The sequence below is a fragment of the Morchella sextelata genome (genome assembly GCF_020137385.1).
Source record: "Morchella sextelata strain SCLS chromosome Unknown scls_24, whole genome shotgun sequence".
In the NCBI taxonomy this organism is placed as follows: domain Eukaryota; kingdom Fungi; phylum Ascomycota; class Pezizomycetes; order Pezizales; family Morchellaceae; genus Morchella; species Morchella sextelata.
In genome coordinates this window covers 96,632-121,610 of record NW_025408639.1, presented here as the reverse complement: position 1 = coordinate 121,610, position 24,979 = coordinate 96,632, and the positions used below count along the sequence as shown (strand labels likewise).

The following is a 24,979-nucleotide window of genomic DNA, read 5'->3' as shown; positions in this document are numbered from 1 at the left end:
CATGTTCTCCGCTATGCTCCGGCACGGAGTACAGCCAGCGGAATGGAAAATAGCTAAGTGCATCCCGATCCCGAAACCCGGCAAAGCAAACTATCATGAAGCAAAAGCCTATCGGCCCATTTCCCTTCTACAATGTTTCAGCAAAATCCTGGAGAAGATAGTGGCCCAGAGACTCTGCACCGCTGGAGAAATCCTAGGCACACTCTCAGCGAACCAATTTGGAGGAAGACCAACCATTTCGGCAATCGATGCCCTCCTGAGAACCTTAATACCAATACAACAAAACTTACTACTGAAAAACAGTACCGGAATCGCTCGGCGAGACAGACCAGCGATCCTAACCAACGATATCCAAGGAGCATTTAACTGCGTCGACCACCTACTCCTCGCGGAAATTATGCATCAACAAAAATTCCCTACCTACTTAACAGAATGGTGCAAGGAATTCAATACCGGCAGAAAACTACAGTTCCAATTTAACCATGAGCTAGAGGAACCAAAGCCCTATGATTCTGGAGTGCCGCAAGGTAGCCCCATGTCCCCGGTACTATTCATGATCTATGCTGGAGTAATCCTGGACCCAACAAGCAGCCCGAAAGAGATGGACACCACATACATTGATGACGATGCGCTGGTGCAAATATCCAAAACACCAGGCTTGATAATCAAGAGAATGGAGGAACGAATGAGAGAGAGACTAATAAAAGCTGAGCCACTCCAAATTAAATACGACCCAGATAAATCCGACCTGATCTTCTTCCGGCCCACCACATCATCCACACAACAACCACGACTTCCGGTCAAAATTAACAACATCAATATACACCCCAAGGAGAGGCTGAAATATGTAGAGTCTGGATAGACCCGACCATCTCCTTCCGGCCCCACATCGAAGCAGCGATCGCAAAAGGCCTTAAAGCCCTCCACCAGATCCGATACACCGCTCGCCTGCCAGGCATAACGGTTAAAACGATTCATCACATCATAACACAAGGCTTCCTCCCAAGTCTACTCTACGGATCCGAGGCTTGGTGGACTGGCGCAGACCACATTATAAGATCCCTCGAACCACTATATAATGAAGCGGCCCGGATCATCACCGGCCTACCACGATGGACCAAAAGAGCTAAACTCCTCCGAGAAGCAGGCCTACCCCGCTTAGAATATCTTCTGACATATCGCTCAAGAAAGTACAGAACCAGAATACTCTGCACCGACGCAACCCACCCCAACAATGAATCCCTGATCGAGCTCCTCCCATACAGAGAAGCAAATATCAAAGGAACAGGCTTACACCGAATCGCCTCCCTACTACTCCCATATCAGACCCCCGGAAATGCGAGAGATAAGTGGAACCAAAATAAACTACTACGCGACCATCTGTTGGAAGAATGGAATACACAATCAATACCGAACTACCACCATCGGGGGGAATTCCGCCCCCCTCCCAAGATAGCGAAACTCACCCTTACGGAAGCAAAAAAAGTATTTCGAATCCGGTGCCAAACCACCCGAATCGATAAACACGCAGTACATACAGACCCCGAAACATGCCAGTGTGGTATGGAAAACTCAGCGAAACATATACTTATGGAATGCCCAGCGTGGGCTCGAATCCGTACCCCTCTGATAGAAAAGATCCCCGGAGCGATGACCTGGGAAAACTGGATGTTTACAAACCTGAGAACGCACCTCATCCTACAATTTGCAAAACAATCTCAACTCTCAAAATGGTACGAGTCGGCGGAGGCGGAGGCGGACCTGGAAGAGGGGATGGAAGAAAATGATTAGGAACGGGATTAGGAAGGGCAGTTTCCTTTTACTCTTTAAATTTTGATTTTAATTTCGTTTTGATGGATCCAGCGCTCGAGTCCGCTGAGATATGTTATTCTTCTTGTCGTTGGGTTTTTCTGGTTGAGTGTCGTTTTGGAATCTCCTTGTTATTGTTTGCGTTTGTTTGTGCTTGCTTTGTTCTTGTTTTGTTCGTTTGCGTTTGTTGGTTTTCTTTCTTTCTTTTGTTCGGTTCGTGTTTTAGGCGGTTGGGTCGGCGTGCGATAAGTCTTCTACTTCAAAGCAATATAAGTTTCTTCTTCTTCTTCTTCTGTATTCTACTCCACGAATATTATTCTTGTTCTACGCTACGTCATAGGGTTCAGTTTGGTTGTCAGATCAAACGGAGCCGCCTCATAGTCCATAGTCACGAACATCTTCTACTACATTCTTACTTCGGTTGTATTCCTTGGCATTATAGTTTCTTACCCATAGGCCCACGTTATACCGAACAACGGGCCATCCGTAACAGGATGGGACAATTCACTGCCCCCGCCGCTGCCGCCGACCCACTGTCCCGCCGATCGCTAGTTCCACCTCCTCTGAGTCGGGTTTTCAGTAGTCCCGGGCTTGATCAATGGCCCCTGCTTGGGACCTCCTAATGTTTCTTCTTTGTCTGCATTTTCTATCACTGGCTTCTCGGTATCGTCTGTGGAGGATAAATTGGATGGAGATCATTTTGTTGCTTCTTGTAAAATTGTAAACAATAAAATATCCGTTCAAACCCACGCATTGATTGATACCGGTTGCTCCGGATTCCCATTCATTGATGAAACATTCGCGCGCCATAACAACCTCCCATTCCTCCCCCTCAAATCACTCCGTACTCTTGAAGTCATCGACGGGCGGCCCATATCCTCCGGACAGATCACCCACCTGTGCTACCTACCACTGTCAATCGACTCCCACCACGAAACTATCCCCTTCTTCATCACCAAACTCGGCTCCTCCCCACTCATACTCATGATCCCTTGGCTTCAACTATACGACGCCACACTATGGTTTAAAGATAATAGCCTACTGCTCGACTCCGAATACTGCAAGCGCAAGTGCAACTCCTCCGCAAAACCCGTTCCCATTAAAGGAATTTCACCACCACCCCGCTTCCACCTCGTCAGTTCAGCTGCCCTCTTCCGCTTTGCTCGAAGGGACAAACTCCAAATCTTCAGTACAACTATAGAGGAAATCGATCAAGCCATGGGCAAGGCCCCCAAGGAAGACTGGAGAAACTGAGTTCCAATCCGGTACAAGAGATTCCATAAGATGATGGACGAGAAGTTTGCTAACGAAATGCCGCCACGCCGCCCCTATGACCACAAGATACCGCTCAAGGAAGGAAAAGAACCCCCATTCGGGTCACTCTACCGTGTGTCCCGTGATGAACACATCGTACTCAACCAATACATACAGTATAACCTTGAGAGATCTTCACCCAGGCCAGCTCTTCCCCCGCCGGTGCCCCCGTCCTATTTGTTAAAAAGGCCGATGGAACACTCCGTCTCTGCGTCGATTATCGTGGCCTTAATGAACTTACCGTAAAAAACCACTATCTGCTGCCGCTTATCTGGGAAACTCTCGACCGCCTCTCCAAGGTCAAGTGGTACACCAAATTTGACCTTCGCCAAGGGTATAACCAGATCCAAATGGCTGAGGATGAAGAATGGAAAACAGCCTTTCGTACCCATTACGGGCATTTCGAATATACGGTAATGCCTTTCGACCTCACCAACGAGCCAGCCACCTTCCAACACTTTATCAACGATGGCGTCCGTGACTACCTCGACCTGTTCTGTACAGCCTACCTTGACGATATTCTCATCTATAGCGATACCCTCGAGGAACATCAGGTACATCTCGAAAAAGTCCTGGAAGCTCCACAAAGAAATGGAGTACTGCTGAAACCAGAGAAATGCGAGTTTCACACACAAAGTAGTACCTACCTTGGCCTCATCATCGAACCCACCGTCATTAAAATGGATCCAAAGAAAGTGGATACACTGAAGAATTGGACTGTTCCTAAAACAGTTAAGGATGTGCAAGCATTCCTGGGGTTTGCCAACTTTTACCGCCGATTCATACGTGGGTTCTCAGAACTGCAAGAGGCTTCTCCCCTTACCAGACTGACACATAAGGACATATCGTTCGGATTAATACCCGAAGCCCAAGCTACCTTCAATGCCCTGAAGGAAGCCTTCACAACCGCTCCCATCCTCACCCATTTCGACCCCGAGAAGGAAATTACTGTGGAAACCGATGCATCTAACTAAATCTCTGCCAGTGTACTCTCTCAATACGATGGTAATGGTACCCTTCGACCCGTCGCATACTTCTCAAAGAAGCACTTCCCTGCCGAATGCAACTACGAGATTTATGACAAAGAATTATTGGCGATCATTCGATTCTTTGAAGAATGGCGACCGGAACTTGAAGGGGCTACACACCCAATCGCCGTTATATCCGATTATAAGAATCTTAAATACTTTATGAGTACTAAACAACTCAACCGGAGACAAGCACGTTGGGCGGAATACCTCTCACGGTTCAATTTTGTCATCAAGTACCGACCAGGGAAACAAGGAGGAAAACTGGACGCATTGACAAGGAGATCAGGAGATCTCCCTGGAGAGGGGGATGAAAGGCAATTACACCAGAGTCAATTCATATTGAAAAAGGAGGATCTTGAAGCAAAGCTTAGTTTGTTGGCGGGTTCTTTGTGAAATGAATCCGCTGAAAAGAACGCCTCACTGAGCACACTATTTGATGAAGAATATAACACTGGCCCATTCCCACAAAGGATACTGGATATGCGGATCAAAGGTGAATGACAATCAAAGGACATATCACTCGCCGAATGCACCGAGGTTGAAGGCCGATTGTTCTACCGAGGTAGCATATATGTACCCGACTACGACCCTCTTAAACTCCGGATCCTCAAACTGTACCACGACGCTGTCTCTGCCGGACACCCTGGACGTGAAAAAATATTTGAACTCATCAGTCGAGACTACTACTGGCCCCTTATGTGGAATTATATTGCCCGCTATGTTCGGAACTGCCACAGCTGTCAACGAAGTAAACCCAACACCCAGGGAAAACTCGGCATACTTCGACCTTTACCGATCCCCGAACAACCATGGCAAGAGGTATCAATGGACTTCGTTACTGGCCTACCGGAGAGCGAGGGGTACAACGCAATCATGGTAGTTGTTGACCGGTTAACAAAGATGCGATATTTCCTATCCTGCAACACCACCATCAACTCCGAAGACGTCGCCCAGTTATACCTGCGAAATACATGGAAACTCCACGGGCTACCCACACATGTCACCTCCGACCGTGGCTTGCAATTTACAGCCAAATTCTGGAGGACTCTCTATAAACACCTCGGCATCGAAGCAAGAATGTCCACCACCTTCCACCCAGAGACCGACGGCCAAACTGAAAGACTGAACGCCGTAATGGAACAATACCTACATGGATAAGTCTCTTATTAACAGGACGATTGGGTATAATGGCTCCCTATGGCAGAATTCTCTGCCAACAACCAGATTTCCACATCCATCAAAGCTACACCATTCTTCACGAACTATGGCTTCCACCCCCAGTTTACAGTGATGATTAAACCACTTGACAGGACCCCACCGAGCGTCAACACTAAGGACTTCACTTCGAAGATGAAAGAGCTCAACGAACACCTACGTTCCAATATCCGCACGGCGCAATACCCACAAGAACAAGCCGTGAATACCAAACGAATGCTGGCACCGCGCTACGATGTCGGCGATATGGTGTTTGTTTCAGCAAAAAATATCCGAAACACCCGTAACTCTCGAAAGTTAGACTGGAAGAAGCTGGGACCGTTCCCCGTCAAAGAAATCATATCGCCATATGCGTACCGAATCGACCTATCTAGGAGCATGAAAATGCACCCCGTCTTCCATGTATCGCTGCTAGACTCCGCTGCAAATGATCTCGTCCCCGGGCAAATCCAACCACCACCCCCACCTATCATCGTTGAACAGGAATAGGAGTACGCGGTCGAAGAAATCCTAGACTCATGGGAAACAAAAAATAACGGCCTGCAATATTTTGTTAAATGGACAGGCTACACCGATCCCACCTGGGAACCCACTGTATACCAAGACAATACCACCGCCGTTGATATTTTCCATACATGCAACCCTATCAAACCTGGGCTATTGGAAGTAAAAGTTAGGGTTAAGGATCGCAGGAGCTCGCGCTTGAAGGGAGGGGCTACTTTCATGGATCGATTAGTTACTACACTGGGTTACGAGGAGTTGAATTAGTCAGAAGGATTCTATTAAGTTCTATTGGGTTCTGTTGGTCGCAAGGGTATGAGTTACTTTGGATTTGTCATCGCTGGGATTTCCTTAGGTATATTAGGAGGTTTCACCCTCGCTTCTGTTCTCTTTCTCTTCTTTTTTTTGATACACAATGTCTTCTCTACCTACGCTGTCTATTACTATATAATATCACTTCCTCTTCTTTACTAAAGAAGACCACCGTGCTGCTGCTTCCCTTATCCCATTAACCCTTACCAACACTAGAATCCCTCAGGACCCCTATCGCAGGCTCCCCCCACCGACTTTTACTACCCCCTTCATACCCTGCAGAATACTTGCTACTCACCCCCTTGAGAGGGAGTGGTAGGCATGTGTTCCGGGTGACTGGCAAATATCTCGAACTCGCAAATGGAATGCTTGCTACATATATCTATGATAGTACCGGTCGATTGACGAATGGACTAACTGTATCAAAATATAGTTTTCAAAATATTCTTCAACAGTTTTTATGCGGCCACTTGAGGTTTCAGGGCCCTAATGGAGATCGATCATATGAAGGATGCTGATTAACCGAGTCTTTAAGGACATCACTGGCTGTTTCTACGCATTACGGAGGTATCAATTACTGATTAGAGCTCACTTTTGCCCTCCTTGAGGTCTTTGAGGTCGCTGGAGGTTACAGAGATCCCCTGAAGCTGCGGGGTTTATTGGACATTGATCTAAATCAATTATTTGTTGTTTGCGGTCTAGCTATAGATATATGAGGTTAGTAGTCCATTCGCAACTACCTCAAGTCCATTCATGAATTCGAGCTATTCACCGGTGGCACGGAACCCATACACCCGAATAGTGAGCTGACCCACGATTCTTGCAATTCAATCTTGAATACCATATTATATTCACTTGGTACTATATAGGGGCAGCTTATATAACGTGAGCTTACCGGTAGTCTTTAAATCTAGAGAGATGAGCTAACAGAATCAGTGAGGTTTGTAGTTAAGGATGTCCTTCGCAACGAAAATATGTAGTTATCCTCCAAGAGGACAGGTCCACTTCACGCCTGTGAGTTGCACGCTACATGCTCAAATTTTACTTGTATGGATGTAACCGTTGTGTGAGTCTATGAATGTTGCAATTCGGTTTCCTCAAGCTACTTAGAGCCAGTTTGGGAGCCGTCAAAAAGGGAGTTATAGGGCTAAATACTCCGTTCTGAGAAAACGGATTGTGTTTAGTGACTCATTTTGCGCGTCCAGAAAACAACGTTAACTCCATGAAAACAGAGAGTTTCAATAAGCAACTAGGACCTAATTTTTGCTTAAAACTCCGTTTCGAAATTTCTCACTATCCCATCCACTAACGGAGAATGATTGAAACGTTGTTTTCTACTGAGGCCATCTCCCAAACGGACCCTAAATGTAACTTCACCACTCCATGTATAATATATGTAGATATCAAAATTAGAACACAAAAGCTGGAAACAATGATGAAAAAGACAGACTTCTGATATAGTCTATCTTGAAATTGGCTGTTTTTGTCTGTAATAAAAAGCTGCCAAGAGTAAATAAAGTGAAACAGTATGTACGTAGGTACTGTATTATATATGTTATGTCCTAGCGACAAACGCTCCCCAGTCACTGGCAGGAACGGTCATGAATGAGATATCCTATTCACGGATGTGGTATCAATTTAGCCCCCCAATCATGAACGCATTGTTATATCGGACAACACTAGTACTGAGAGCTAGCACCAGCTCAAGTATCGGTCATGTAAATGCTGATGTCAGCGTGAATGTCGGTATTGTCTTTCGCAACCGCTTGTTGAAACTCATGTCACTGAGGATTTATCCAAATAAATACACTACATATACTCAAATACATAATGGTGCTTGAGGAACCTCTTCTACTGGTTTGGACCCAATATACATGCATCCAATGCTGGAACATAAGGTTTAAGTTGCTAAGCACAGGTGTGGCATTCCTAGCTGGGGGTTCTATCGGCGAACGCTCTGGTATAGAATTGCGTTCCTGAATGGAGAGCGTACGTCGCTGGGGTATAACATATATACCCATTTATCCAATAAACCGTCGAGACAATGCTGACAGCCCTTTACAAACACCAAGAGGTGGCTAGGGCCAATAGGTTTTGTGGTTTTCGTTGACCCCTTACCCAATCGTGCTGTGGCTTTTGGTCTCACATTAGGGGTATCAACATCGACGGTTTATGGGATACCCTGCAAAAAGCTAACCTGCCCCCCCTGCCTGATTGGCCTTGGAGTCACATTGCAGCCACGCTTGTATGTACCACTTCCATATGCCGCCGTGTCACCTTTAAGACTGGACGCACCATACTCTATATGAGTACATGTACTACTAAGGGACCACCTCGAGACCACGAGTTGTAGGTATTTACTTTGGATTATATATGGGTATCAATCAAGTTTTCAAAAATTGTGGAAGGCTTTCAATGGGGGGCTCCGCCCCCCCATCTTCACTTCCATCTCCCACTCTCCCTCCAATTGATTCAATTCTCTCTCTAGAATTATTGGGGACTTCGGCCCCGTCCTCCTCCTTCCTTCCATCAGTATCGTACTTACTAAACCACCCCTGTCACTCTCGACCAATCAGAGTAAAAAGAGTCGGGAAAACCCAACCACAGTACCTACATACTAGTAGTAGCCCACCTCGCGACCGCGAGTTATATTTTGGATTATGGGTATCAATCAAGTGTTCAATAATAGTGAAAGGCCTTCAATGGGGGGGCCTTCGGCCCCTCCCTCCTCCCACTTCTACCTCCCACTCTCTCCAATTCACAGTTATGGAGGACCTTCAGCCCATTCAATCGTGAGTGCTCAGAATCTTGATGTGTCGCGCTTAATAAACCGCCCCTGTCTCTCTCGACCAATCAGATTGAATGAGCGTACATCAGAGAGTAAAGATAATACATATTAGATTAGACTAGCAGTGGCCAGCTCGCGACCGCGAGTTGCAGGTTCCTTTAATGGAGAGGTCAAGTGCTTCGGTCTGCCCCAGTTTTACGAAGGTCCCCCGCGCCCGGGGGATTGACCCCCTCCCAGCCATTTCACTCTTTCTTGATATTCAATTTTCCAATAGTTCTTCCTAGTCAGTTCACCCTTTCGATAATGTATCCTTTAGTTGCGCCAGCTGCTCAGGATACATTTGATGGGTCGCGCTTAGTCAGCTACCCTGTCACTAATCCCTGTCAATCTTGGAGACCGACCAATTAATCCATCAGTGAGCGGCTGGCCGGCCAGCTGCAGGCCAAGCTCGACTTCCTCTCAATAAGGCAGAGCCGCAGAGGCTCGATCGGTAAGGAAGTTCACTGCCTATATGGTAAACTACCGCAGTAATTCGTCTCAGCGGACTGTCACACAAGACGTCGAAGTTGCCTTTTACAGCGAGTATGAAGGAAGATTAGAAGACAAATGTCCAGATAGGGGAATTCCAACGTTACACTGTGTGACCGTCCGCCGAGGCTGAGTAACGTTGTCGTGTACTCTATACCTACATGCACATATGTATGTTCCCCTTCCTAAACCTCTCTCGCACACCGAAACAACTCCATTCCATCATTCACGTACAACTTTCTTAAACATAATTAAGGGCCTTCTAGCTTCATATTACCATCGACATCGTTATATACGCCGTCATCTACGTATATACGACCTCACTGCCCGGAACAAAACCTGCGGGCCGGTACATCAATAGCTTCAAGCTATGGGGTCAGAACAATCTAAACTTAAACCCGGGAGGCCGGGGCTCACGCGTAGGTTTCGTCGTGGTTCAAGGGAAACCCTAACTGATGCGCCAATCCCCGCGGCGACTGCGCAGGCCTTGTCCGCCAACTGGCCCGCTGAACTCGCGACTCCCGACCCCCGCACTGCGAGTCGTGTGCCGGACTCCATGCCTCGCCCCCCCAACTTAAGTATTAATGGGAATATCATAGAGACGTAAGCATTCATGAGTGTTTGAGTTTTGCAATATTGACGGTGACGTTGGTGCTCACTGTCTATGAAAGTTATGCGGCGGCCACAAATTCCCCAGTACATGGCCAGGTGGTCAACTCTAGATCCCTAGGGCCAGCCGGATCAATGGCGCGGACTTCAACACCTGCTACTAGTGTAAAGTATGAAGCGCATGCACCTTCTTTGATATAGATGTTGATAGATATGCCTAGTACCGCAATTACTACAACCACAGTAACACCCCCGATTCGCTCAAACGCTACCCAACAGACGGCACTATTGACACAACAGGCAGTACTTGGGCCGCAAAGGTAGGAATACTGGTGGTGTTTCGCCCCAGCATCTATGCTAATAGATCGGTACCGTGGCTAATCAACTACTAGCCTATGGGAACAAGCTTGGAAAAAGTGGGCAGCCAAAAGCGGCGGGAGTTCCAGTTCTAGAGCATCAACAAGCATGAAACTCGTCGATGAACTTATTCAAGAGGTGGAAGAGAAAAGAGGTCAATGTGAAGAAAAACGATGGTTTAGAGTCACAAAGGAAGGGGAGAAAGTATTTCTGATGGATGCACTTCTTGGCCAGCTCAATAGGTATGCTAGGATAGGTGATATTGCCATCCAGCATCATCCAGAAATCGTTGCCCTCGCATGGTCGGGTTTCCGGCTTCTACTGCAGGTAAGAGACATCGCTCTGTACAGCTGTGTTTATACATGTGTGGATATGTGTTGCTCGGCGATAGGCATGACTGTACCCCACTGGCTACTTACTTACTAAACCTAGGTCGGGACCGCTTATACCGGGGCTATGAAGATTGTTACAGAGAGCCTGGAATATCTTGTGCGGATATTGAGTATTTGCGATATCTACGAGAGGCTTTACTCCCTGGACAATCTCAGCTCAACCAAACACCTCAATGATGCTATTATAAACTTATATGAATCAATCATAGAATATCTTTTCTATGCCAAGCGGTACCTTGAGCAGAATACGTTTGGTAAGCCAGAGTCACTGGAGCAGGACTTGCCACATTGCGCTAAACATACACGTAGGACGGATCATTGATAGTTTCCTTTCAGAATTAGGAGAGCGTTCGAGTGCGCTCAGGGCGGGGGAGGAAGAAGTGGAAAGATGGGCCGATACAGCCGAGAAAGAAGGTTTATACCCATAGGTTACAACATGAATCATGGCTTTGCTAACAACCTTCACATCATACAGCTTCTGCTACTGTTCGTTCTGGTACGTATGGCCTTTATTCGAGGACTCACTCCCTTTCCCATTTTTCTTTTTTATTTTTGTTTAATTCATTAATTACTCCCTTTCCCATTCCCACTCATGTGAATATGGAAATTAAATTGTGTAAAGTCCAGAAGAGTAGTGCACAAGATTTGCGGGCTCTTCTTCTCAATGTCCAGCAGCCGGTCCAGCGTGTTGGGGGCGTTGTGGAGGCCATATTCAAAACTGTCGAGAGTAAGTCTTGTCCGATGATGCTCTCATTTACACTTCTAACTTAAACTCAAAACCTCTTAGGTGGAAGGAGGCTGGAAATCTTGCAATGGCTGTCGAATGTGCAGTACACGGATCACCACTCGTATTTTTCCAAACGTCGTCATGACAACACCGGCACTTGGTTACTACAGAATAATAGATTTCGAGATTGGAAAGAATCACAGTCATCGTCACTGTTCTGGCTACGAGGTGATGGTAAATATTCCCCCGTGGTTATACCATTTTCTCCCCCCATACTTCCCATCTTATTGAGCTCCGGGCTGATACCTAGTGTAGCGGGATCAGGCAAGACCATGTTGGCGTGAGTAGTATGACATTTCTATATGGAGCATAGGTTAAGCGCGAATAGATCGATGGTTATTGATGAGTTCTCGAAGAACCTCGATCACCATGCACTGGCCTATTTCTATTGTCTTTACCAAGAGGAGAGTAGAGATAGCCCAGAAAGCATTATGAGAGCTCTCGTCAAACAGATGTGCCTTGCGTACCCGGGGATGAATCTTCCAACGCCACTGCTATCATTATATGAAGAACGTGAAAAGACAGGCCATAGCTCTGGACCACCCAAGCTTAAAGAGAGTGAGGATCTCATTGTGGAGCTATCGAAAGGGGTATGGAAAACGACAATAATTATCGACGCCCTTGACGAATGCAATCCACAAACACGGGGTGGTCTCTTCAATGCTTTGAAGAGGATTGTTTCGCTAGCGAGTAATATCAAAATCTTCGTTACCGCAAGGAACGACGGCGATATCGACGAGAAGTTACGTGGATTTTTGAATCATTACATTCATTCTGTCGATAATACGGAAGACATCAATAAATTTATCGATACGGAGATTGAACGACGTTGCAGACCTGATGACTTGGAATATGGGGAGAGGTCACTGCTTGGCGGAGAAGCGCCTCCGGAGTTGAAAAATATGGTTATTTCAACGATAAAGCAAAAGGCCTGTGGAGTGTGGGTTGACTCTCTCCCTTGGTAGAGATAGCCCGCGTTAATATGTATATCTATAGGTTTATGTGGGCGCATTTCCAAATCATTGCGATTTGTGAAGAACATATTGCCGGAGATGTTGAAGATGCGCTTGAGAAATTGCCAAAGGACCTGGATTCAACCTACCGGGGGGTTTTCGACCGGATCGACTCCCAAAGCGAAGCGGCGAGCTTTATGGCTCGGGAGGTGCTGAAGTGGGTGCTATATGGGGAGAATACCTCGCCTGAGCTGATCATTCAAGCGTTGGCAGTCAAACCTGGCGTGGCCGCATTGGACCAGAGAAAGCTTGAGTGGACCACACGTAAAATTCTCAGCATTTGCCATAACCTTGTCGTATACGACGAAACAGTTGGAAGACTCCGCCTTGCACATCTTTCGGTGCAGGAGTTTTTGGAACGGCAACCTGAATTTAGCCCGAAGGAGAGAATTCACTGCTATATGGCAGAGCTTCTTATGACTGTACTCACCAATTACAATTCCGGCATGGAAGCCCAGTACATACCCGAATTGCTTGCATATTCCACAACACATTGGCATGTCCATGTTAAATATTCAGGCACTTCTATGAGTAACTGTCTGAAGGATTGTTTGAAAGCGTTTTTGAAACCTGGCTCAGCATATCACTCATGGGGTTCAAGGATTGTTCGTATTGATGATGTCTTGGCCAGCGACGGTCCTGCTGGGTCTCATGTCTCACCCTTCTGGGCTGCGTGTTATTACAATCTATACAACGTCCACAGGTATCTTTGGGGCGACGAGACGGGTCGCGGCCTGGATGATCATTTATCAATGATAGAGATAGAACAGCCGAGGGGGTTGGACGCGGCCAGCCAACTCAATACCAATAATAGGTATGGCGATACACCGCTATCGCAAGTTGCGCATGAGGGGCACTCAGAGATTTTGCAAATACTACTGGACACACCGGGGATAGACATGAACAGCAAGAACGACAATGGTAATACACCTCTATCAAGAGCTGCACACGAGGGACATGCAAAGATCGTGCAGATACTGCTAGAGAAGAGTGGGGTAGACTTGAACGCCAAGGACAAATTTGGGGATACACCGCTGTCGCAGGCTGTATATCGGGAGAAGTTTGAGGTAGTACATGTGCTATTAGAGAAGCCGGGAGTAGACCTGAACAGCGAGGACCAAAGTGGCCGTACACCACTATTTCATGCATCTCGGGGGAGCGGGGCTATGCTCAAGCTACTGCTAGAGAAGCCGGGGGTAGATATTTTTCGAACCGATATGTTTGGAGATCGCGCGCTATCACGAGCAGTGACTTTGGGGAGCATAGAGGTAGTGAAGCTACTGATAGAGAGGCCTAGGCGGGAAATAGATCTGAACTACCGAAACAGGTATGGCAAAACAGCACTATCAATAGCTGCAGATCTTGGACGCACAGAGATAGTGAAGCTGCTGCTATCTAAGCCGGAGGTAGACCTGAATACCAAAAACAACGACGGCGAGACACCGCTAGCATTAGCTGCACGCCATGGACGTGCAGAGGTGGTATGGCTACTGCTATATAAGCCGGGGGTAGACCTGAACACCAAAAACAACGACGGCGAGACACCTCTAGCATTAGCTGCAAGCCATGGACATGCAGAGGTGGTATGGCTACTGCTAGGGAAGCCGGGGGTAGATATTATTCGAACCGATATGTTTGGAGATAGCGCGCTATCACGAGCAGTGACTTTTGGGAGCATAGAGGTAGTGAAGCTACTAATAGAGAGGTCGGAAATAAATCTGAACCACCGAGACAGGTATGGCAGAACACCACTATCAATAGCTGCAAATCTTGGGCACACAGAGATAGTGAGGCTACTGCTCGAGAAGCCAGAGATCGATCTGAACAACAAGGACAAACTTGGCTTTACGGCGCTATCATTAGCTATTAGAAATAGATACACAGAGGCGGCGAAGCTGCTGCTATATAAGCCGGAGATAGACCTGAACAGCCAGAACTACGGCGGTGAGACACCGCTATCATTAGCTGCACACCACGGAAATACAGAGGTGGTATGGATACTGCTGTATAAGCCGGAGGTAGACCTGAACACCAAAAACAACGACGGCGAGACACCGCTAGCATTAGCTGCACATCATGGACGTGCAGAGGTGGTGCAGCTGCTGCTATATAAGCCGGAGATAGACCTGAACAGCCACAACTACGACGGCGAGACACCGCTAGCATTAGCTGCAAGCCACGGACATGCAGAGGTGGTATGCCTACTGCTATATAAGCCGGGGGTAGACCTGAACAGCAAGAACGACGACGGTGAGACACCGCTATCATTAGCTGTACGCCATGGACATGCAGAGGTGATATGGGTACTTCTACATAAGCCGGGAGTAGACCTGCAAGTCGCGAGTAAGACACTTCTATCAGCGGCTGTGGCGTCCGGGCGTAGAGAATTAGTAAAGCTAGTGTTGGGGATTTCGGGGGTTGACGTGAACATCGATACACCGCTGGCAGAAGCTGCGTGTCTGGGACACACAGAGATAGTGAGGCTACTGCTGGAAAGACCAGAGATAGACCTGAATCTCAAAGACAGTTCCGGAAATACACCGTTATCATCAGCTGCATGTCATGGATTCGCAGAGGTGGTGCAGCTACTGTTAGAGCAGTCGGGGGTGGACCTGGACAGCAAAAACAACGACGGTGAGACACCGCTATCAAGAGCCGCACGTTATGGATACTCAGAAGTGGTGCAGCTCCTGCTAGAGAGGCCGGAGATAGGCCTGAACAGCAAGAACGACGACGGTGAGACACCGCTATCATTAGCTGTACGCCATGGACATGCAGAGGTGATATGGATACTGCTACGTAAGCCGGGAGTAGACCTGCAAGTCGCGAGTAAGACACTTCTATCAGCGGCTGTGGCGTCCAGGCGTAGTGAATTAGTAAAGCTAGTGCTGGGGATTTCGGGGGTTGACGTGAACATCGATACACCGCTGGCAGAAGCTGCGTGTCTGGGACACACAGAGATAGTGAGGCTACTGCTAGAAAGACCAGAGATAGACCTGAATCCCAAGGACAGTTTCGGCAATACACCGTTATCATCAGCTGCATGTCATGGATTCGCAGAGGTGGTGCAGCTACTGTTAGAGCAGTCGGGGGTGGACCTGGACAGCAAAAACAACGACGGTGAGACACCGCTATCAAGAGCCGCACGTTATGGATACTCAGAAGTGGTGCAGCTCCTGCTAGAGAGGCCGGAGATAGGCCTGAACAGCAAGAACGACGACGGTGAGACACCGCTATCATTAGCTGTACGCCATGGACATGCAGAGGTGATATGGATACTGCTACGTAAGCCGGGAGTAGACCTGCAAGTCGCGAGTAAGACACTTCTATCAGCGGCTGTGGCGTCCAGGCGTAGTGAATTAGTAAAGCTAGTGCTGGGGATTTCGGGGGTTGACGTGAACATCGATACACCGCTGGCAGAAGCTGCGTGTCTGGGACACACAGAGATAGTGAGGCTACTGCTAGAAAGACCAGAGATAGACCTGAATCCCAAGGACAGTTTCGGCAATACACCGTTATCATCAGCTGCATGTCATGGATTCGCAGAGGTGGTGCAGCTACTGTTAGAGCAGTCGGGGGTGGACCTGGACAGCAAAAACAACGACGGTGAGACACCGCTATCAAGAGCCGCACGTTATGGATACTCAGAAGTGGTGCAGCTCCTGCTAGAGAGGCCGGAGATAGACCTGAATACCAGGGTCAGTTTCGACGATACACCGTTATCATTAGCCGCACGTAAAGGATACGAGAAAGTGGTGCAGCTCCTACTAGAGAGGCCGGAGATAGACCTGAATACCAGGGACAGTTTCGACGATACACCGTTATCATTAGCCGCACGTCAAGGACACGAGAAAGTGGTGCAGCTCCTACTAGAGAGGCCGGAGATAGACCTGAACTGCAAGAACCAACTTGGCGATACACCACTATCAAGAGCTGCAAAAGAGGGGAAGAAGAAGGTAGTGCAGCTTCTGTTACAGCAGTCGGGGGTGGACCTGGACAGCAAAAACAACGAGGGTGAGACACCCCTATCAAGAGCCGCACGTTATGGATACTCAGAAGTGGTGCAGCTCCTGCTAGAGAGGCCGGAGATAGACCTGAATACCAGGGACAGTTTCGACGATACACCGTTATCATTAGCCGCACGTCAAGGATACGAGAAAGTGGTGCAGCTCCTACTAGAGAGGCCGGAGATAGACCTGAATACCAGGGACAGTTTCGACGATACACCGTTATCATTAGCCGCACGTCAAGGACACGAGAAGGTGGTGCAGCTCCTACTAGAGAGGCCCGGGATAGACCTGAACTGTAAGAACCAACTTGGCGATACACCACTATCAAGAGCTGCAAAAGAGGGGAAGAAGAAGGTAGTGCAGCTTCTGTTACAGCAGTCGGGGATAGACCTGAACTTCAAGAACAAACTTGGCGATACACCACTATCAAGAGCCGCACGTTATGGACACGCGCTAGTAGTACTGCTCCTGCTAGAGAGGCCGGGGATAGACCTGAACTGCAAGAACCAATTTGGCGATACACCACTATCAAGAGCCGCACGTTATGGAAAGGCGCTAGTAGTACTGCTCCTGCTAGAGAGGCCGGGGATAGACCTGAACTGCAAGAACCAACTTGGCGATACACCACTATCAAGAGCTGCAAAAGAGGGGATGACGAAGGTAGTGCAGCTTCTGTTACAGCAGTCGGGGGTGGACATGGACAGCAAAAACAGCTGTGGCCAAACACCTCTATCATCAGCTCTCCAGAATAGACACACCGAGACAGCAGAACATCTTAAAGGGGCTCTTAACTAGTAGACCCTTGTCTGTCGGCCCTCTTCACGAGCCCTCTTCTCCCAACAAAGATACCAACCTGGTACTCTAGTTGCCAATAGTTCGTAATCATCCTGTCATAGTTGATTGGCCGATGAATCTTTATCCTTTCGGAGAAATAATGTGGTGCGGGGGCTTGGGGTGGAGGCGGAACCCGGATGACATAGGGTCATCCCAGATTTCATGTTCTTGTCTGAGATGATTTATTTCTTAATTCTCCCGTAAATGTCAGCGGTATGATTTCTATGTATAAGTGGAGTTGATTGTCTGGAGATAATGTACTTTGATATTTCCTCCGAGTCCATTCTGCTGTCGTCGCGCTAATCAATTTCTCATGTTCCATTTTTCACTATATATTTTTACATATTACTTAGATACGTCGATTTATACGATCTCAGCCGGCATGGCTTTATAACCCTATCAATCTGTAAGGAGAGTTGTCCGGGTATCTAGCACTTTATGCTCAAATGGGCGCTCAATTGCTTTGCAATATCCCGCTACTAACGAAACAGAGAGGAAGTCGTATTTTTGCAAACCAAACAATAAAGAGTACGACAACTAATACAAGACCGGGGGCATCACATAAATTCTGTACCGACGCCTGCTTGTCTGTAGCTAAAATCACAACGTACCTCCTCTCGCAAAATGAACGTCAAACACGAATCAATGGCTGAGGACCGACAGACATCATGAACTTTGAGTCTTTTATCAAAGAGTTACAGTGCCTATGCATATACGCCACCTAGTCAATAGGAACAATAACAGTTTGGTACTTTCGAAGTGGGTGATGGAGCGCTGGTGCTCGATCTCAGGCATATATATCCCTTCGGCAGCTAGTTCCCGGCTCGAGGAGCATAAGATAAGTAGGTGACTATGTAAGTCATTTACTGTATAAAAGTGACAAAGCCATATATAGGCTAGATGACTGGGTCTTTTAAAATAGTCATTTATATGACCACGGTTAATAAAAGACTAGCCATTTAGAGGCAAATGACATTTTTTTTTTATTTATCATTTACTGCAGATACGGTATATCCTTGTCCGTCGTTATCATGATAATGGTGGTGTGGTGGTGGCAAGACGACGATGAGGGTGAGGCTTTGGAAAGAAGAAGGAAAAGGAAAGGCATATAACATATTAAGCCCACGACGGCGTTGTGATAGACACAATTTTGTACTCCACTACCTTTAGAGAAACCTTTGGTGACAAGCGTGGCAATCTTGCACCGCCAGCCGACTTTGCAGTTAACGTTAGCTTCTACAATATGTATGCTGAGCTATATATTGGCCACCGGCCAATAGCCACAATATGTCCTGAAGACGGAGGATGGGACCAGTAGATAAATGTATATAGAGAAGTGAAGTAATTGAGCGTGTTGATTAACTCTAAGGGGGAATTGCCCCATATTCATACTTAAAGAAAGGTAGTACAGAAATATAATAAAAGTCATAAACACGTAAGCAATAAAATGACTAATAGGAAATAAATAAAGAATGAGTCAGAACCCGTGACTCTTAATAACAAATGAAATCCTCCAATACTATGAGTATGTGGCGAGCGTACTATTTCAAGAACCAGAAGGGCGGAGAGGGGTTTGTAGAGGTTTGGAGCTGCCCCAGTACCGCGTCTGCTCAAGTCGGCTTATTGAACACCTAACTCCCGGATCCCACGAGGTTTGGATCGGAGTATGGTCAAGGTTACGAAGTCTGCCCTTCTCGCCATTGCGATATATTATATTGGTTGGATTGCGAGTGACATCGAATGCAGGCCATCTTAGCATCATGGAGCATGTCACGTGAGTGTATCTGACAAAAACACCCTGCAAAATCACGGGAAGTGAAGGTGGAGCTTAAGTAAATAGATAATCCATGCAGGTCATATATACATACCCCATCACCCCCGGCCCTCGGCTCTAGCATTGATCTTCGTCTTTTGAGAAATCATGAGAAAGTTAGCAGAACAGCCTGCATATAGCGTCTAGATGAGTTCCAAGTAACTATGCAAATACATGTACCTACATCGGGATAACGTGAGGGAGGCATGGTAGGGATGTAAACTCGGTGAATATATCCTACTTACATCATCAACAACGAAAAAGAAGAAAAATGGGAGAAAGGGGAATGGAGGAGCACATAATGCATGAGGGACTGTAGAAACTTACCCGGGATGCACTTGATCTTATAATCTCCGTCCGGAGACGTTAAGCTGCCAGTTGCGCTTATATCCATATATATAGTTGCGGACACCTGTCTCCGGAGTAGGTGCGGCATTGGTGTTTTTTTTGGCTATCACTTTCCCAATCAAGTAATAACTTGGCACTTTTATTGCCAAGATATGTTCTTTTGTGCCAAGACCTTTTAATGATACAAAGTGGTCCGAGAATTTCCTAACCGGATAATTGAAATGCCTAACGCTCCAGAAATATTGACTAAATAGGCAACTTTGGGCGACATTCATTTGGTCGCTTACCAAGGATCAAACTTTTAGAAATTCAATAACTCCACAGAATAAACGATAAAATTAATTAGGCTCTGTCATGATATAGAGCGGAGGCTAAAGCATCATTTAACAGAGAGAAAATAATTCTAAGTGTGGTGGTTGGAAAGTCATCTCCCCCAAAAGGTCGAGGTCAAATGTCCTCCAGTCACAGGTGTCCGCAACCATACGTCACATGAAATTCAGGAGAGAATTACTTATTGTGAATATCAAAGGCCGCCACATGCTTGGGTGACTCCATGTTTGCTGGTTTCAATAGTGAGGAAGGCCTAGGGAAAAGCAGCAAGCGGTACCGATCAGCCTCAAGAGTATAAGATATATGTATATAGCTAAGTGCCAACCGTAATGCCGAGAGCGCATGATTTCGAGACCTCTGTGTCCTACGTATACGCACGTCGTTTATACGGCGTTGTTTCGGGGAGGATAAATTACACCTCACCACCTAGCACTCATTCTGATATGGGCATGATCACTAGATATGACTACCAAATCTAAGGTAACACTCTCTGCATTCAACGTTTTACGACGTACCAGTCTTGTATTTTATTCGCCCCGGAATTTTGGAATCATGGAATCTCACTCGTGGTGTCGAAATTGTCTCGTCCCCAGCATTGTTTGCAGCTACGACTCACATATGGAGTTTCTCGGTACTTTATAGAACTAGAGCTACACCTGAGAAGTACTGTTCAATTCGCACAAGTAGCGACCCCAGCACTCCGCTATCTACAGTATCAAAAATGTAGGTGGATCCAGTACCATAGTATAACTGCAGCTGGCAGGATTAATGCGGGAAGCTTGTGTTATCAGTACGGGAGAGTGGTTAGGATTCCGAATTGACTTGGATGTCTCGCACAGTTCCGTATGGGTACAGTACATCCTATTACATCCCCTTTTTTGGTACTGGGCAGGTTACTCAAATTAAGGTAACCATGATCGTACAGATTGTTGAATGATAGAGGAGTCTACATATACAAGGCCTCGTTTCCCATCATGACCGATCATCCATTAAAGTCCCACAGCAGCCGGAGAAACATGTAAACGCGGGATATATCCGGGCACTCTGATTATAATCCCATCATCACGCCTTTATAACCATTGTTTACTAGGGTTAGGTTGCTTCTAGCTGGTTTTTCGCTGTTTCTTTCTTTCAATTCTCGACGAAGAATCGCCACATATGCATACATGTAGTTGATTTGCAGTTGATGAGGAAACAAGAGGCACGGAGAAATGATATACGCGTATATATAGATTGTGTACCCAGACATTTCTCCGACACGGTAGCAGGAATGAACGACTAAACACTCCCGAACAAAAAAAGCGGCCGACTCCAAACAGGCTCGTTGGTTAAATGAAGTGTTAATAAGTTCTGCAGAACATCGAACTATAGGGCCACATTCATGCCCTCAAATATATATATTCCAAGAATCTTTTTCTGGGCCCACGGAACGCGAACACAGTGCTTGGTATGTTATATTATGTACATATGAAACCAGGGATAGAAAGAAACAGAAATCCCAGGGACAGAACCTAACTCTTTTCATAACCCAACTCGGAGACTGTACTCCCAGGCCCGAAAGCCCAAAACCGACATTGGTAATTACCATTTGCCACCGAGTGATATCCTATGAAGTTAATTCGTTTTAGTACCCGAGCTGCCAAGATGGGAGATGCTGCTTATAAAACGTGCTGGATCGGTAGTATGTCTTTCAGAGAGAGAGAGAGGATCATGCAATCGATTTCTATCAAAACGAGAGCACATAAAACAGGCGAGTCGAATTCTACGGCCTGTTAGCTGTCTGGGTTAGGGTTGACTCACAACAAACAAGCCTCAGAGGCGGCCTCTAGCTCTACCCCCAAAATACGGTTGCTCATGCAGAAGACCAAACTTTTCATATCATTTGTGTGACGGGCCTGACGGTCGACTCAGACCTAGCCCTTTTCTGCACTTTTCTGGGTCAAGCGATGATTCTCAAGGCGACCGCGTCTACCGCAGGGCCTTGTGAATAGCGAATCGGACTGGTCTGTGACATTGCACCTCCATTGGGCGAGATGAGTACTGAGAATCACATGCGTTTGGTCTGTGTGCTTGAGGCTCAACACACACGTAGCCTGTACTTACCTACGCTTGACCAATCCCAAGATTTCGGTATTCCTGAGATATTGCGTGATAAAATGCATACCTATAGCGTAATGCAAGTAAATACTCTAGGACATGGTGAGCGCGTGCCTCACGCCTTCACACATGCGTGCACGTGAAGCGACAGGCCCCGATTGAAAAAAAGAAAAAAAGAAAAAAAGAAGAAAAGAAAAAAAGAAAAAAAGAAAAAAAGAAAAGAAAACAAAACACACTTCTGCACATCTTGGCTCTCCTGCCGAGACCAATCAACCCCGTGGGCTGCTGTGGAGCCCCAACTTTATTTCAATGTCACGAACTGGGCTGCGCATGAGACACCCTGCGCATTCATGATTTTATCGCCATCCACTCCCAGGCGCCCGAGTTGATTCCCGCCCTCGCTTGGAGAACCTAAACCATTTCGCAGGGTACTGTGTGTTGCCGCTACGTGGCCTTCTTGTCTTTCGATGGGTGTTTAGTAATTAGAAGAGAGCACACCGCGTAGTCGCTCCTAGGCCTGTTGTTTTTTTCCACTTGATACATCCATACATACATGTACCTACATACCTTGGATAAAAACAGTGTGATCGGGGATTTTTTTTTTTTTTTTTTTTTTTTTCGTTGATTGTCGTCGCGCGTGCACGATCGGAAACCTCTTTGGACTGGAGGAGGGAACCTGAAGTTTCGTAAATCTTCCGAACCGGGCGGATGTTGGCCGCTCAATCTTGGTAGGGTACTCGATCTGCGTACGGATCGCCGATGCTACCACTCGGTCTTGAGCTGGAGTATGTAGCCTTGGTGCATGACGACCCAAGGATTAGTTGAGCTACTCGTTGGCTGAATGCCTTGTACATGTACGCAATGCCTGCGTGACGAGGGATCGGAATGGTTGTGGGTGGGATATCTTCCGACTCGCCACTGCGGGGGAGAGGAGGTTTGTAAGACATCGGGAATGAGTGGAGTGGAGCGGGACCAGTAGAGTAGCGAAGGCCAGGCTGTGGCTGCTACCTAGTAGAGCAGAGCAGATGCCGCACCACACTCCTCGAGGAGGACGGGGAGCGGGGCTGCCCAGTACTCACTGCCCGGGATGGACGTGGGCCAGCTGGGATGCTGGTACTATCTCGAGGACAGGGAGATGCGGAGAATGATAGGTTTAGTTTGGGTTGAAGATGGATGATGACCTGGCAGCTTGGCACATCCGCTGGCTATATAGGATTATAACACATGCAGGTGCGTATACCAGGAACCGTGAATAGATAACTGAAATTATATGTCTTGAAGCTAAGGATTGCCTAAGAAGTTTAGTTTAACCGTCTGGAACCTACATGTAAATATCAAAGTAACCTTTTCATATCACTACCTATTACGTAGTTTTACGTACAGCCAGGCCTGCAGGACCGAGACGATCGTTTATAGAGAATACCGACACCTGTAATCTACCAGCTAACGTAGTACCCAACTCGAAGCTGCTGCGGCGCATCTATAGCGACCTTGGATAAATTGAGCTACCGAGCGGCGATTGATTGTCTTATAAGAGATATATCGTTTTGTCGCTGAAATAATTGTGATCTTTGTCACATCGGCCATGGGTCCTCCCCGGAACGTAACATACTCCTCTGTTTATCCACCATTGAGGTAGATTAAGCGCTCCGGGCCAATCAGCGGCCTCCCCGGTAACTATGAACATGGCCCAGAAACAATGGTCTCTCTGTTGGAAGCATTTGTTTCACTGGTTGTCACTCGACGCTCGAGTGATATATTGTGAATAGCCCGCCCGCCATCGGTAATCGACTCCGGTCATGTTTACTTCTTAAAGGAGATAGGAAGAAAACTCCAAATTGTGGTTGACTTATTACGGGTATACTCCAACTTTGCTAGAGGCACTAAGTTGAGTTCCCTTTCTTATTGGTAAATAGATGGCAATGCATTATATATTAGGTAAAGGAATAGCCAAGCTTCGAGATTTCCAGATGATCTTTATTACCTCAGACCCCCCCCCCCCCCCTATTCGTCTATGGTAGTCCGTCTGTACCTCACTATGGCGGAACTCACCATGCCGGACCTTCCGCTGTCCCGTACGTACAAAATGCCTCGATGATTGTATTTTTCCTACTGAAAAAGGTAGAATCTGCTATCCCCTACGATCTTTGGTGAATCTACTATATTGGCCGTTCGGTGTAGCGACTGTATCTGTGACCGAAACCTACAATCACAAAATAGGCTCTTATGTCACACGTAGTGTACATATTGTAGGGGTAGTTTATGTTGGAACAACCGGCCTGGGAACGGTGGTGTGTGTAACGTGTACTTGGTAAGCATGTGGGCATTAAGCCAAGAGCACACGCGGCCACATGACGTTATGGTGGCCTGTATCTAGGAGTGGATTAAGAGGCGAGTATTAGGTTTTCCCTCTTACAAGAATCATCATCGTAGTAATGAATTGTGGCTTTTAGTCGGTTGCAACTTTCAGTATTTGCACATACCGCAGAATCTCAGGAATAACGAATCGGACTGGGCTGGAATACCACTTACCCATTGGTCAAGATGAGCAAGAGTTACGCTTTGGGTATGTCGGATTGAGGCTCAACACTCATTTGACCAATCTAAAGCCCAGTACCGCAAAATCTCGAGTTATTCGGAAGGTTGCCAAGGCCACATGCTAAACTACATTTAGTCTAGATGCTGTAAAAGAGGGCTGTTTTCTTGAAGATCGCTTCCTCTAAAGGTGAAGATCCTCAGCTTTTTGCCTTGGCAACCCCCCCCCCCCCCCCCCCCCGAATAACTCGAGATTTAGCGGTATTCCCAGTCCAGTTCGATCACACTTCATGTATGCTTGCTTTTTTCTTCTGCTTGGGAACGGGCCGACCGAAACATGGAATCATAAGCGGTAG

At 47.0% G+C, this 24,979-nt stretch overlaps 4 protein-coding genes across 4 annotated transcripts; 3 read left to right on the top strand and 1 right to left on the bottom strand.

The window, feature by feature from the left end:
• Positions 1–3,093: 3,093 nt before the first annotated feature.
• Positions 3,094–5,312, top strand: H6S33_007607 (uncharacterized protein; the record flags this gene model as incomplete). The annotated part of the gene is made up of 5 exons (XM_044839138.1): positions 3,094–3,196; positions 3,253–4,073; positions 4,167–4,524; positions 4,597–4,647; positions 4,699–5,312. 5 exons carry the CDS (start codon positions 3,094–3,096, stop codon positions 5,310–5,312), a joined length of 1,947 nt encoding a protein of 648 aa, XP_044688480.1.
• Positions 5,313–5,351: 39 nt separating this feature from the next.
• Positions 5,352–5,858, top strand: H6S33_007606 (uncharacterized protein; the record flags this gene model as incomplete). The annotated part of the gene is made up of 1 exon (XM_044839126.1): positions 5,352–5,858. The coding sequence occupies one exon, from the start codon at positions 5,352–5,354 to the stop codon at positions 5,856–5,858; it is 507 nt and encodes a 168-aa protein (XP_044688479.1).
• A 4,010-nt stretch (positions 5,859–9,868) lies between these two features.
• On the top strand, positions 9,869–17,461 carry H6S33_007605 (uncharacterized protein; the record flags this gene model as incomplete). Its single annotated transcript, XM_044839115.1, has 12 exons — positions 9,869–10,101; positions 10,170–10,277; positions 10,329–10,427; positions 10,500–10,791; positions 10,897–11,110; positions 11,166–11,270; positions 11,332–11,352; positions 11,479–11,583; positions 11,644–11,817; positions 11,899–11,923; positions 11,972–12,583; positions 12,640–17,461. The coding sequence occupies 12 exons, from the start codon at positions 9,869–9,871 to the stop codon at positions 17,459–17,461; spliced, it is 6,810 nt and encodes a 2,269-aa protein (XP_044688478.1).
• Positions 17,462–19,046: 1,585 nt separating this feature from the next.
• On the bottom strand, positions 19,047–19,298 carry H6S33_007604 (uncharacterized protein; the record flags this gene model as incomplete). The annotated part of the gene is made up of 1 exon (XM_044839104.1): positions 19,047–19,298. A coding segment is annotated over one exon (252 nt), but the record flags the coding sequence as incomplete, so codon positions are not given.
• Positions 19,299–24,979: the final 5,681 nt, after the last annotated feature.